This window comes from Bombus huntii, chromosome 7, assembly GCF_024542735.1.
Source record: "Bombus huntii isolate Logan2020A chromosome 7, iyBomHunt1.1, whole genome shotgun sequence".
In the NCBI taxonomy this organism is placed as follows: Eukaryota; Metazoa; Arthropoda; class Insecta; order Hymenoptera; family Apidae; genus Bombus; species Bombus huntii.
The window spans coordinates 9,538,539-9,552,060 of NC_066244.1; the positions used below are offsets into that span (position 1 = coordinate 9,538,539).

At 33.5% G+C, this 13,522-nt stretch overlaps 1 protein-coding gene across 3 annotated transcripts; it reads left to right on the top strand.

The window, feature by feature from the left end:
* The first annotated feature begins 301 nt into the window (after positions 1-301).
* LOC126867697 (xylulose kinase) lies at positions 302-13,500 on the top strand. Of its 3 annotated transcripts, XM_050622506.1 has the most exons (13): positions 302-1,014; positions 1,100-1,384; positions 3,425-3,507; positions 4,309-4,462; positions 5,458-5,637; positions 7,226-7,327; positions 8,525-8,656; positions 9,031-9,184; positions 9,952-10,096; positions 11,668-11,957; positions 12,335-12,432; positions 12,613-12,753; positions 12,834-13,500. In XM_050622506.1, exons 2-13 carry the CDS (start codon positions 1,331-1,333, stop codon positions 12,912-12,914), a joined length of 1,614 nt encoding a protein of 537 aa, XP_050478463.1. In that variant the 5' UTR covers positions 302-1,014; positions 1,100-1,330; the 3' UTR covers positions 12,915-13,500. The 3 variants fall into 3 exon arrangements, with proteins under 3 accessions (XP_050478463.1, XP_050478462.1, XP_050478464.1); XM_050622505.1 differs by having other exon boundaries at positions 302-1,384; XM_050622507.1 differs by lacking the exons at positions 302-1,014; positions 1,100-1,384; positions 3,425-3,507 and adding an exon at positions 5,319-5,350 and having other exon boundaries at positions 4,320-4,462.
* The last annotated feature ends 22 nt before the right edge of the window (positions 13,501-13,522 follow it).

Sequence of the window (13,522 nt, forward strand, 5' to 3'; positions counted from 1 at the left end):
GATTGTATGTTGTTTATATACTTAAACAGAAAATTAATTTAAAATCAATTGATTAATTTAAAAATTAAAATTCCGGTATCTTGTTTCTTTTTCTATATATAACGAAATAAATAACATATATTTAAATTAATTTAAAAAATGGAAATATATATGTTTCCAAGAAAATATTTCTGTAAAATACAGAAATTAAAATATGTTGCGAAATTTGTAACGTTTAAGATGCCTATTAAATATCGTGCAATATATCAACATTAATTGAAAACGTTACTTTATTGGCACATTGAATTTTCGAAAGAAATACATATATAATTTAGGTATGCGGATTAAATGCTCGTTTTGTCATTTTTTTCTGTCTAGTAGAATGTCGTAGACGCGTCTATGCAGTTTGCGCAGTTACGAGTCAAACCGGTTTAAAAACCAGTATCGCGAATCCTATTAATGTAAAGAATTTTACTTTTATTTCCATCTCTTCAAAAAATATCAAAATGCGCACACTGCCTTTTTTGCGATAATTTTAAATCGCATTACTTGCATAACACATAACTTAAATCATATCCACAACTTTACTGCATACTTTCAAACGTAAGATTATCATAAATATAATTTTAAATTCTTATCACAATATGCCTTCATCTTGTGGTATTTTACAACATAATCTTATCGTAATTGAACCATATTTTATAGAAAGAACACGTATCACATTCAAGTAAATACATGTTTTATAAAAAGATACTAGATCTCTTTAATTTGCGCTCGGTAATTTATATTCAAATTCTGACAATGGCCGAAGGTAGTTTAATTATCTTGTGAGAAATTCTCAGCAGGTGCAGCACAGGTGTACGCTTATTATGAACACCAACGTGATAGATCAGCCGGTAAAGAAATTCGGTGTTCCCAGAGAAAGAAAATTAGTATCGACGGAAACTTAACCTCTTCGTCGTGGCACGCCGACGATTCAGTCGCGTACGAAATGTTATGGAAATGTTGTTCCGAGGCCAAATAACGCTAACTCGAGTAAACTTTCGTCGAGTATTAATCTGTCTTACGTAACGAACAGCATTATAATATTAATAATAACGATAAGATTACTCCCATTTAGTCACTTTGCGACGCGAAACAGCGCGTAACGATGCCTCGGCTTGTGCTGGGAACGAGTGTAGACCACAAACAGACTAGACCGCTCGAACATTAGTGCCCTGAGCTTGAAACAGGCGCACGGACGTACAGTGAAGTGTATCTGTTTTTCAAACCTATCGGTTCCGTTGTATCTTTGCTACGCCATATCTGTTCCACGATTTCGTCGCATTGCGTGTCAGTCTACGATTGAAATATGGGCGCTGCTTCAAACGCGACATACTTAGGGCTTGATCTCAGCACGCAGCAGGTAAACCCTTAAAAAACAGCATAATCTCGCGTACCGCTTTTTATCAGGAGTCGAACATCTGCTTCGAGCGAATAATCATCGACGACCGACGCGTTTTCTCGTCATATAAAACTGCTCATCGTTGACACGAGTCTTGTATATCACTTTTATCCTTTCTTTCCTCTTATTTCTTATTTTTATTTCTGCCTTTCTTGCTCCCGCTTGTGTACATTTATACACCGCGTGTGAAATAATTACCATAGTTATACAGCAATGAGTCATAGTAGTTTATCATTTGTTCCTTCGAAGACTTATTTATTAGTTTGTGGTTTTATAATACTTGATGTTACTGAATTCTCAGTGCGCATCATCTACTGCGCACGCTCGTGACAACGCGCGTTTCATTTAAATCTAAGAAAATTATTTAATCTTATAAATGTCTTTTTATTAAAAGAGATAACTCTTCAACGAATTGTAACTATACAATATTTGTACTTTTTTCTAAAGATTACAAATGTAACGAAAAACAAACACTTGACAAGGATCGAATCAAATAAAACATATTTTTCATCTAGCAGTATTGATCATCTCTTGTTTCCTGTGACACTATGAAAACCATACTGTGAGTTCTAATGTTGATAAACTGAATTTTGATTCTGTAACAACTAATTTAAACATCTACTCTATTTTGATTCCTTAAATTTCAAATATTTGTTGCAGTATACCTTGTATTATCTCTACTGACAAATATTTGAAATCGTACTCTCAAGTTTCTAGTTATACAACATACTCGATCATTACAATTATGTAACCCTTTTCCTTGAAGAAATATAACGACATTGAAATTTAGTTTTCAGGAATATCGTAAAGTTCTATCAATGAATTAATTTTCTATTAATAGGCTAAATATCGAATTACGATTAAATTAGGAATAATTTGAAGGAATAAGAATAGTTATACTAATAAAACAAAAACTAATTTCTTATTAATAAAATAAATTACTCTGATTAAGTTAACGATACTTTAACGTCTAATGGTAAATTTACCACGGTTAGCTTTTAGGTATAAACAAATATTACAGTCAATAATACACTAAAATGATAGGAAAATTCGAAGTTGTTGACGAGAAGCGTTTCGCTGCGTGTGACGCGCGTCAGATGGGTCACAATTATCTAACATAATGATAACATTAAGCAGTAGGACGATACGGGCGAAAGAAATGCGTATCTCGTTTGCAACGAAAAGCGCGAAATGCTAGAAGCGGTCGAAATGATAATTGAAATTGCAAAGTGCTTCTTGCGCATCTTTGGCATCGAAACTCCATAAATCATAAATGACTGTATCGTAACATAACCAATTCGTATAAAACATTTATTTTTATCTATTCGTTAATTCAATTTGTCGTAATTATTGATCCTTTAAAATTGAAGAAATATGTGAATCATAAGCGATATACAAGAATAATCGATACCATCAGACGCGAATGTTATCTGCTTGTCAACTTTCGACAAATTAAATACCCGACAATCATCAGTATCTATGGATTCTACATAATAATTTCTGTTGCATAAACCATCGCTCATGATATATACATTATCGATCATAAGTATCTACCTCTTAGAACATCTGTTCGTTTTATTTATTGAAACAAATATTATTTTATTTGATATTTTATCCTATTCCATGATTCATTTTAATAACGATACTTATTTGTCCATTTAATTTCACTCGAGACTTTACGTGTTTCACGATATTTGTACTTGCGATTAAACTTATGGGCGGTGATACATCTGGACATTTTTTTATTTTATTAAACACTATTAGTAGTATGTTTAAACGTTACACGTGTATATATTCATACGGTAGATACGAAAAATGGTAGAAAGTTTTGAATTTTAAATTTCGAATTACATTATGGAGTAGCATAACTAATTGACCATGCTATGTCACATGGTAGCCTTGTTGCACATAACTTATTCGATGATGTAGATAAAAAATCGAGGAACAGCGTAGTATTGCGAATTTAAGAGGCCGTTAACAAGTATCTTTTGACATTTGTAGTTGAAAGCAGTTGTCGTCGATAACAATCTCGCTGTTCTCCATGAAACCAGTGTACAGTTTGACAATGATCTACCAGAATTTAGGTAAATATGCTTAAATACCATGTTTTCTTATATTTTCATGTTACGTATTTTTACGTATTATCCACTTTTGACGTTTCGACATACATTTTTTAAAACGTTTCTTAACACTCTAAAATCCACGAACATTTCTCATGAGACGACTAATGCAAAATACGATATTAAAATCTTTTCGTTCAACCTAATGATACATAAGCAATGATGCGATTTCTAACATTATATTTTAAAGTACATAAAAGTTCATGTCTGAGCAATAGCATTGAGCAAATCGAGAATTATTTATTTATTCATTATTTACACATTCTCACATTAGAAAGAAAGCATTGATAAAATACAATTCGTAACAAGCAACAAATTTCTCCCAAATGAATTTTTTATGACGAATACGACTCTTCGTTATTATTGTTCTGTTTTGATTTTTTATTACTATTGTCTTGGTGATTTATACAGATTACAGCAAGATTACAACGGAGTATAAAATATTTTTGTTAATTTCCAATCGTATCATGGTCGATTTCATTGCAACTATATTTTGAATCGCAGCAGAATCAGTGCGCTGAACGATACACTATCTAGAAAAAAATGTCATGTTTATGAAAGGCACTAAGATATGCGAATTCGTAATAACGAAATAGAATATACAAAGCTAAAATACCGAATTCCTTTCTACACTCAATATATTTTTATACTCTCATCGATGATTAATATCTCGTAAAAAATGTCAAATTATTTTACGTTTAGTTAGAATTTACGATTACAATTTAATTACGTTACATTTAATTATTAAACATTGGACAATTTTAGAACGTACGGAGGCGTCATTCAGAAAAAAGCTGAGCCACACGTAGTGGTGGTTCCCACTTTGATGTGGGTTAAGGCTCTGGACATGATTCTCGATAAGTTGCGCGTGTGTGGCGTCGATTTTAGCAAGGTGGCCGCTATTTCCGGATGCGCACAGGTAAAAGAATGCTGTAAACGTCAGAACGCTGGAATAGAAACGTCACGGTTCATAAATTATAATATCGATAGTAAATCTGTCTTTTCAATTACTCCCATGTCAATTAAGGTTCGTCACAAAATGCTATGTAACATTACCGAAGCTATAAATTTCAAGAAGTACCTCTATGCAATATTCATATTATTTCGAGTATCGTTTAAGAACTGAAACACGGTGGATTACAAAAATATCTGTTGTCATCGGTAATTTAAATGCAGCGACGTTCACTGATTTAACTATAAAAAAGAACAGTTGATTACCATAAAATAGATATATAATGACTCTTATCTATTCCTTTTTTCATCCTTTGACGCAAACAGATCGTTTAACTATAACTTCTTGAATTTCGATCTCGTTGACAGAGTCGAGCATTATTCGAATAGTATTCGAAAAGTATTTGGAAAATTATTATTTTACTGATTCTGGCATATTATTTAGCTTGAACGTATTTTGAGAAGTAATAATCAATCCGCAAATAAATATTATGTCAACCGCGCCGGAAGTAGAGACTTCCACAGACACGCATATGCATGTACTTCATATTCAAGAATAATTGAAACGAGGACAGTTCGTATTTCGTAACATAATTTACGACTCAAATATATACGAAATGTAGTATTTAAAAGGTTTATATAGCTGAAAACGATTGGTCGAATTTTTACATAAAATGAAGTTACTTTTTAAAGTAAGAACAATAAATCAGTCGAAATTGCGTATTGTTTCAAGCTAACTTGTTTGGAATCAGATATTAAATCTAAGTGAAATTTTCATTTGTTTGTGTGATGAACGAAAATAAATGTTGAAGTTTTAACGCCAGAGAATCGCAGTGAGAAACGTTCCAGCCAACGTGTAAGTATCGATGTAAATTTCGCAATAAACGACCCTTATAAACACGAACATTTTACAGCTTTAGAAACACCCAGACGATAATGTTATCTTTGTTCGTTATTACATAGCAACATGGCACAGTTTACTGGGGCAAGGGCAGTCGAAATCAATTGCAACAATTGGATCCTGCGAAATTCTTGCACGAACAGCTGGTCACCTCTTTCTCGGTGACAACATCACCTGTGTGGATGGATTCCAGCACCACCAAAGAGTGTAACATGTTAGACGAGATCGTCGATGGCCCAGAAGTATGCGTTTCCTTTCTCTTCTAAACTTCTCTTCGCTAATTTCCTTCCATTATATTTAAGTCAGGCCTGGACATTATCTAAATAATCGACAATATTGAAATATTTAAATAAGATATTTGGAAAGTGATCCTCTAAGTAAGATATAATTTTATTTTGCTAAATAGTTATTTGAAACTGATCTAAATAATAATAAATCTAATTTATTGACAAAGCAAAGAATACCTGAGATAATTCATTATTTCAAATTATTATTTTTCATCTTTATCTGAAATAAAATTTGCCCAAGCTTGATTTAAACAGTCTGTACGAAACGTTCGTATAGATTTTACAACGCGTCAGCTATTCGTTGCAGGTAAACACGAATTTACAACGATGCGGATATATTGCTTCTTTCAGTTTAACCCTGCTACATTCTACCGGCCAAATTTTCGAGCAAAATTATATTTTCCTAACGTTAGGAAATACGTGTCTTCAGTATGAACGAAATGCCAAGTAAATTTTACCGATACGCATGATTTCTCGCTTCAATACTATGTGTTCTCAGAACGTTAAAAATTCTTTTTGTTCGCTGAAATGAGAGCAAGATCGAAATATGAAAATTCGCGGATCGTAGCTGGGTTAAATTTAACGGAGCGTTCTTGTCTCAGTCGTGGCGAAAGGAAGAGAATTCAATGATAGAGACACGTTCGTCTGTCATAACGTTGAGAATATAGCGAAAATATGAATCTTTTGATCGAATCGTACTAGGTGTTCAAACATACTTATGGACAGTAACGCGTGTAATATCACTATAGACGCGCGATGTCACGTCGACGACATGCTGTTTCGAACACCTATCGCCGATCAATTTCGTTCGCAATGATAGCCGACGAAAATCAATAAAATATTTAATTAATCGTCGCGAAGGTCGACGACGGGCGACGTCGACTTTTTAATGGATTTAAAAATATCCAGCGGAGGAATGGAACGGTACCAAAGCCTCTCTCCTCTCTTCTATCTTCTCGTTCTTGCGACTTCGTCAACGAACATCGAGCAACGTCGGCGAAGAAAAAAAAAATTTATCGCGAACAGATACGATCGGGAATCAATATAAAATCGTATTGGCGGGGCTTACGAAGTATGCAAATTGTAAATTAATTCTTTGACACGGATGAATATTCATTGGCGTGGCGATCGGGGATTTTTGAAGAATGGCACGCGTTTAGAAAAGTTTTCGATCGAAAATACGAGACATGTTAACTCGTAATAAATAAGACGTATCGTTCCTACGATTTCAACGCGAGACGATGCAAATAGAAAGAGAATAGAAATGTTTTAATATAGCATATAGAAAGTAAGTAATTGAATAACGCGATTGCAACACCGTGACAATGTCCGAATATCAATAAGAATTACTAAATTGATAAAAATTTCTATAACAGTTCCAATAAATTATGTACGTTTATATGTGTAAATCATGTACAACACGGACAGAGCGTCGAGCGATGACGATGACGAGAATTGGACTGATTCATAGTTAATCGACGCACGCCGATTAATACCCTAATCAATTATCCTTATACGATCTGTCGTGGTTGCATGATTGCAGAAATTGGCGGAGATAACGGGATCACGGGCGTACGAAAGGTTCTCAGGGCCTCAAATAGCAAAAATAGCACGCACCAGACCGGAAGCCTACAGCAACACTGAGGTATAATCCACTAAAAAAAAATCTACACTGCCGACTTCGTTGACAAATTTTCGGGACTACGATCGATCGAGGTATTCGATTACGTGTGGACTGGTACAAGGATTTAGACTGCAATTAACTACGTTTCTGATTTCTCGTGTGAGCTGCCGGTGAACCTTGGCTTTACGCGTGAATACTAACGTGCCCGATAACGATGATTACTCGCCTGTTTGAACTGTTCCTTTTTAACAGATATATCGTCTAGCGCGATGTCATTTCTATTTAGGTCGTTCTTATTGCGATTATAGAAAAATTGCTGCCGGAGAATGTACGCGAATATAATTCTCGATATGAATCTCGAGATTGGTGTTACTACGTAACGTAGTTTCCGATGGATTTTCGATGGACAGTCAGAATATTTCTATTATTCGTCAGAATGTTTTTATTGAGCGTTGAAAAGCTTTATGGCAATTTATTTCGACTTGTATGAGCGTGTTTGGTCGTATAGAAATCTATGGAAATTACGTTAACAGAAAAACAAGAATCAGTTTACTTGAATATTGAAAGATACGCATAATAATATCGGTCGAGATAGATCTCTGTTTAGGTTCTATCTCGTAAAAACCTGAATTTCCATAAATATCCGAAATGTAATAACAACGTGTCCGAAAATAGATTACTCGTAACGTGCTCTACTTTTATAATCGCAATAGCAATGATTTTCACATAGATTTTTAATTACTTTGATCAATAGCTAATAATAACTAAAAACCAAAATAACCAAAATATTTTCAAAGAGTGCTACTTTTAACAAACTGAGAGTTCCTATTTACAAAGATTTTATTTAATGTTCGTAGCATTATTATAACGAGTATGCAATAATATACAATGTCCTAAGTTCTATGGTTTAACAGCAAAAATAAGTATATTCTATGGATATAATCGAACGAGAAATATTATATATAGAAACATAGATCGCTCAAAGCCTCGTTAAAATGTTATAATAAAATAACAAACGACAGGACAACAAAAAATTACTATACACAACATTCTTTTGCCTGATTATACCCACAGAATAGACTGACAAGATTTAGCTGTTAAAACCTGAAACATTATCGTATATTCGTCACTAATACGCACTATACATATATTATAAAGTGTTTGAATAAGATTTTATAGTCGTTTTTTACGTTAACTCGTTTTTGATACTTCTTCCAGAGAATCTCTTTGATTAGCAGTTTCCTGGCTTCCTTGTTTTTCGGCGATTTCGCGCCGATCGATTGGTCCGATGGCTCTGGAATGAACTTGTTAAATATTCATACGAAAGATTGGGATGACGTCCTATTAGAGGTATGTGGATTATCAATGATTATTAGATTTTCTCTGAATACGGTAAGCTATTATACAATAAAACGTTCGCATTTTTCCCCAGCAATAGAAATAAACATTCTTTTCAATTTTATCTATATGTTTCGTTTCAATCGATCTTTTAAGTCATAAATTCGTATATCAAAAAACTGAAAAATTCAAAAATAGAAAATTCTTTGTTCCTTAAAATAGAATCATATATGTCTATATGTGTGTACGTGTCGAAATGTTTATGTCAAAATCTAAATCTTTTAAGATCCTCTACATTTGTTGTGAAAATAACCTATAACGCAAACAGCATACTACGTACGTACATTGCTTTTCCAATATTTATCATCGGACCGGTGTTTGTTCAGGCTTGCGGTCTTGGTCTACGAGAAAAACTCGGGAAACCAGTTTCCTCGTGCAGCGATATCGGTCCAATTTCGTCCTATTTCGTCGAAAGATTTGGCTTCGACGAGGCATGCCGTGTAATTGCGTTCACGGGCGACAACTCAGGTTCTCTAATAGGTAAGCACGCTATTCGCTGATCTCACGGTTTCGGTACGAATAATTTTTCGTTCGGCCAACTATATTAATTTATACGCGCTACTTCGCCTTTTGACAACAAGTTTCGATTCTATGAGCAACGAACGCCTTCATGAATATTCACGCAAATACATTTCCAATCGACATGCGTAGATACCCATAGACTTTCGCTCCCCATACGGAATGATTAATGAGATTTTTCGCCTGAACTATAATTTGCAATTTACTGTTAAGGAAACTGCTAAATGAATTCCGTATTGCTCGATATTTAATTAATCTATCGATAATATTTTCCTCGTGTGAAGTTTTTTATTCGTTTTTCCGGTTGGTAAAACGTTGATATTCTTTCTTAAAAATTCGACAACTACGCTCTAACGTGCTATCGTAAAAGCAACGTCGTCTAAAATCGATCGCCCGTTAAAACGACACTTTTGAGAAACTACGTTTTAGATCGGAATATAGGAGTACGTACATGCAAATTTCCTTAGACTGGTTTCTTTTACGTTCGCACGTAGTACAGCGAAATGCTTGGACAAATTGCAACAAGTTTAATGAAGTGTAAAATATGCTGTAATTCAATTTGGACGAGAATATGTTTAAATACATATACTCCAAAGTCTGCGTGTAAAATTTATTTCTCGAGTTAGAGAAATGCAGGTAGGATTTATTGTGCTAATAAATAAGTTTGATTATTAATAATTTTGATAACACAAACAATTGATAAATGACGTTTATTTATTATTATACAGGAATGAGACTGAAAGAAGGAGATATCGCTTGCAGCTTGGGGACAAGTGATACTCTGTTCTTATGGTTGAACAAACCGAAAACTGCTTTAGAAGGACACATATTTTGCAATCCTCTTGATGATAACGCTTACATGGCTTTACTTTGGTAACTCACCGTTTTATTTCCCTAGGATACAATTTTTCCTTTATCGGTACTTTATTAGTAGTTATTTATAATTATTTACAAGAATACTTCAAAATCTTTAATCTTAGAAAGTGCAGGTAAAATTAATATATTCTCTCTAATGCAGGTATTTATATGTCGGAGATAAGAGGACACCGGTGCCTTCCCTCTGAAACCTCGGGAAAATCCATAAAAACGTTGTAATTAAAATCTACAGTTGTAACTAAACGATTTGCCGTCATTCTAACCAACGCACTCGCAAAAAATCCAAGTCGGATTCTGTGTTAATATTCGCTGACCGTAAGGAGTTAATCCTTTTTTGTCGATGAGACCGCAAGAGAGAGTGACTTTCCGTCCCGGTGATACCCCAAAGGAAAACTATGACGGGGTGTGTCTAAGGACACGAGATCATCGGATTCATCGGGGACATCCTACGTTCGGAAAGTAAGGGAAATTGACGTTGCTGCTAATTGGCCAATCTCCATATCGGTAGTTAGAAAAGGATGCTAGCCGCCCTTGAGGGAGGGTTGCTAGTGGAAGACGTCGTTCGTGGAAAAATAGGTCTCTCCTGTCTTCCCGTAACTGGGACAAAGACTGTGTATCTGTTGAAGGATTTTAGGTAACTAGATATTAGTGTTTATGACGGTCCTCGGGCTAGCTGATCACGTACTGTGGAGACACGTCGACATCTGGTAAACATCCTGCCCGGAGAATAGGATCTGCGTGTGGCGAGCTACGGGACAGAAACCGTTGGAATGTTTACTGCCACGTGCCGCTACAAATCTTTCTTTTAAGGAGAGCTATAGGATTACTCAATGCCTTTGTTAGATGGAGAGTTCGTCCCGTTGACCGCGGCTACGTTCGGCGACTAATTGTCGCCTTGAGCCCAAGCTCATTGTCACAAGTCTCAAACAAATACAATTGGTTAGAACGACGGCAAATCGTTTAGTTACAACTGTAGATTTTAATTACAACGTTTTTATGGATTTTCCCGAGGTTTCAGAGGGAAGGCACCGGTGTCCTCTTATCTCCGACATATATATTTCCAAACATTAAAATATCTTACCATTTGTGGTTACAAAGGCATGAATTTTCATAATAAATTCTTCCAGTTAAATACGGATATCACGTACCTAAGCATTGTTTTTTGTATTTATCTAAATTTTAGAGGAAGGTAATACTTACTTTTTGACAGTATAAAGCAAAATATAATTTCTATACTAATTATATCTTCCATGATACATCAAATTATAAATTGTTAGTAAAATATGGAGAGACATGTTACAAACTATCCAAAATATTAATAGAAGAGAAATTATTTAGAGAAAAAAGTAGGAAACATAATAAATGAATTGCGATCCCGCAAAAAATAATACAATGATCCTGTAAAATATCTAAATAATACAGATCGATGATTACCCGGTCTACATTTCGTTTAGATATATCTGTATAGAATCCATTTCATTAAAACGAGTCTTAATTCTTCCAAATAATATTACTTATAAGAGATTAAACGTATGAATGATCGAGACACTAGAATCTCAAATTTCTAGCTTCAAAAATGGATCTTTGACTCGCGAAAGAATACGCGACAGTGCGGCGCAGGGCTCTTGGCAAATCTTCAACGAGCTACTGGAAAGTACGCCGCGGGGAAATTTTGGAAATTTAGGTTTATACTTCGATGCACAAGAGATTTTGCCATTTGTCATTGGTGATCATCGATTCAATAAAGCGAACGAAGAGATATCGCGTTACAGTTCAAAGGAGGTGGAAGTAAGAGCCTTGATCGAAGGGCAATTCGTTGCAAAAAGAGCTCACGCTGAAGATTTTGGTTTCGTCATAGGTAAGTTACAAGTTACAAAAATATTTTTGCAATTTTCTTATACTCCCCTTGATAACCGAGGATATTTTAAACTTTTAGAGATATAAGGCGGTGCGTGCCTTCTGTGATAAGTTAAATGAGTTAAATCTTCGGTATATATTTTGCTCTAATTATCAGATTTTAAAGAAACTGTCCTATCAATATTTATATATCGAAGAATTCAATTTTGTTATAATATGTCTTCTTTAGTAATTATTTTATTTTTGATATTTATATGTAATACGTTGTAATATCATTTTATAGAAGAACATGATTTTCAACAAATTTACAATTTTTCAAAGAAATGTAAACTTTCAATTGCAAAAATCATTTTTATCTTTTTTGGTTTTTATCTATAGGGCCAAATACACGTATTATCGCGACAGGAGGTGCATCCACAAATAAATCTATACTTCAAGTTCTTTCCGATGTTTTTAATTCACCAGTATACATATCGGTAATCATTGCTACCCTTCTAATTTGTTAAATAGAAATATTGTCTATGTTAAGGTCTTATTTTTATATATACCTTTTCTGTTATAAATCTATAAATATTTATTTTTTGGATCTCGTATAATATTCTTTAATCCTAGAAATTATAATGACATTTTCAATATCCTTAAATCTTATTTGACAGGAAGTAGCTAATTCGGCTATGATGGGTGCAGCCTATCAAGCAAAACATGGTTTATTGCGAAATGAATCCAACTTTGATGAGATAACACGCTGCTTACCAGAACCGACACTTGTATGCCGTCCTTATAATGATGCAGAAACAGTAAGTAATATGTACAACTATTAAAGTTTACATTTTGCTAAATATTATGTATTTAAGAAACAACTATTTTATATTTTTAGATATACAAATCAATGGTTGCACGTTACCGAAAGATCGTAGAGAAAATTAAAAATAAGACAAGTACAAAACAAACTATATAAAGGCTATACATGAATAACACAAGAGCATTTAAAAAAAGAGGCCTTCATTAATGCATCATATTAGCTGAAAATTTAAAATAATTGCTGCATTTAGAGCAGTTTAATATTGATGATATTTATAGTTTTATTCTAAAAAATTTTTATACGATGCTTTTTCTGCAATTTTTAGAGGCTTGCTCTTAAAATTCCCGTAATGACACTACTTCGATTTTAATAAATGAATCAAAGGTACTAGAAATATCTTGAATCTCCTATGCAAACAGCAATGCTTTTTTAAGAAATTACTAAGAACCATTAAAATGGAAGTAAAAATACAAAAAAACATATAAATATTATTTCGAATATTTATATTCGAATATTTCGAATATATTAAATAATCTAGCTAATTACAAATCACTAATACCTTAATGATAAAAGTACAAGATAACCTAAGTGCAATTCCTAAAATGAAAGAACTAAACTTATGTATAAAATAATTTTGTATTTGTATATTTATAAATTTTATTAATTATGTATTATTAATTTATTAAATGCTAACTTATTATAAAATTAAGATAAAAGTTATAATAAAAAAAATTTAACTTAATAGGTGTTTTATTTGTTTAAAG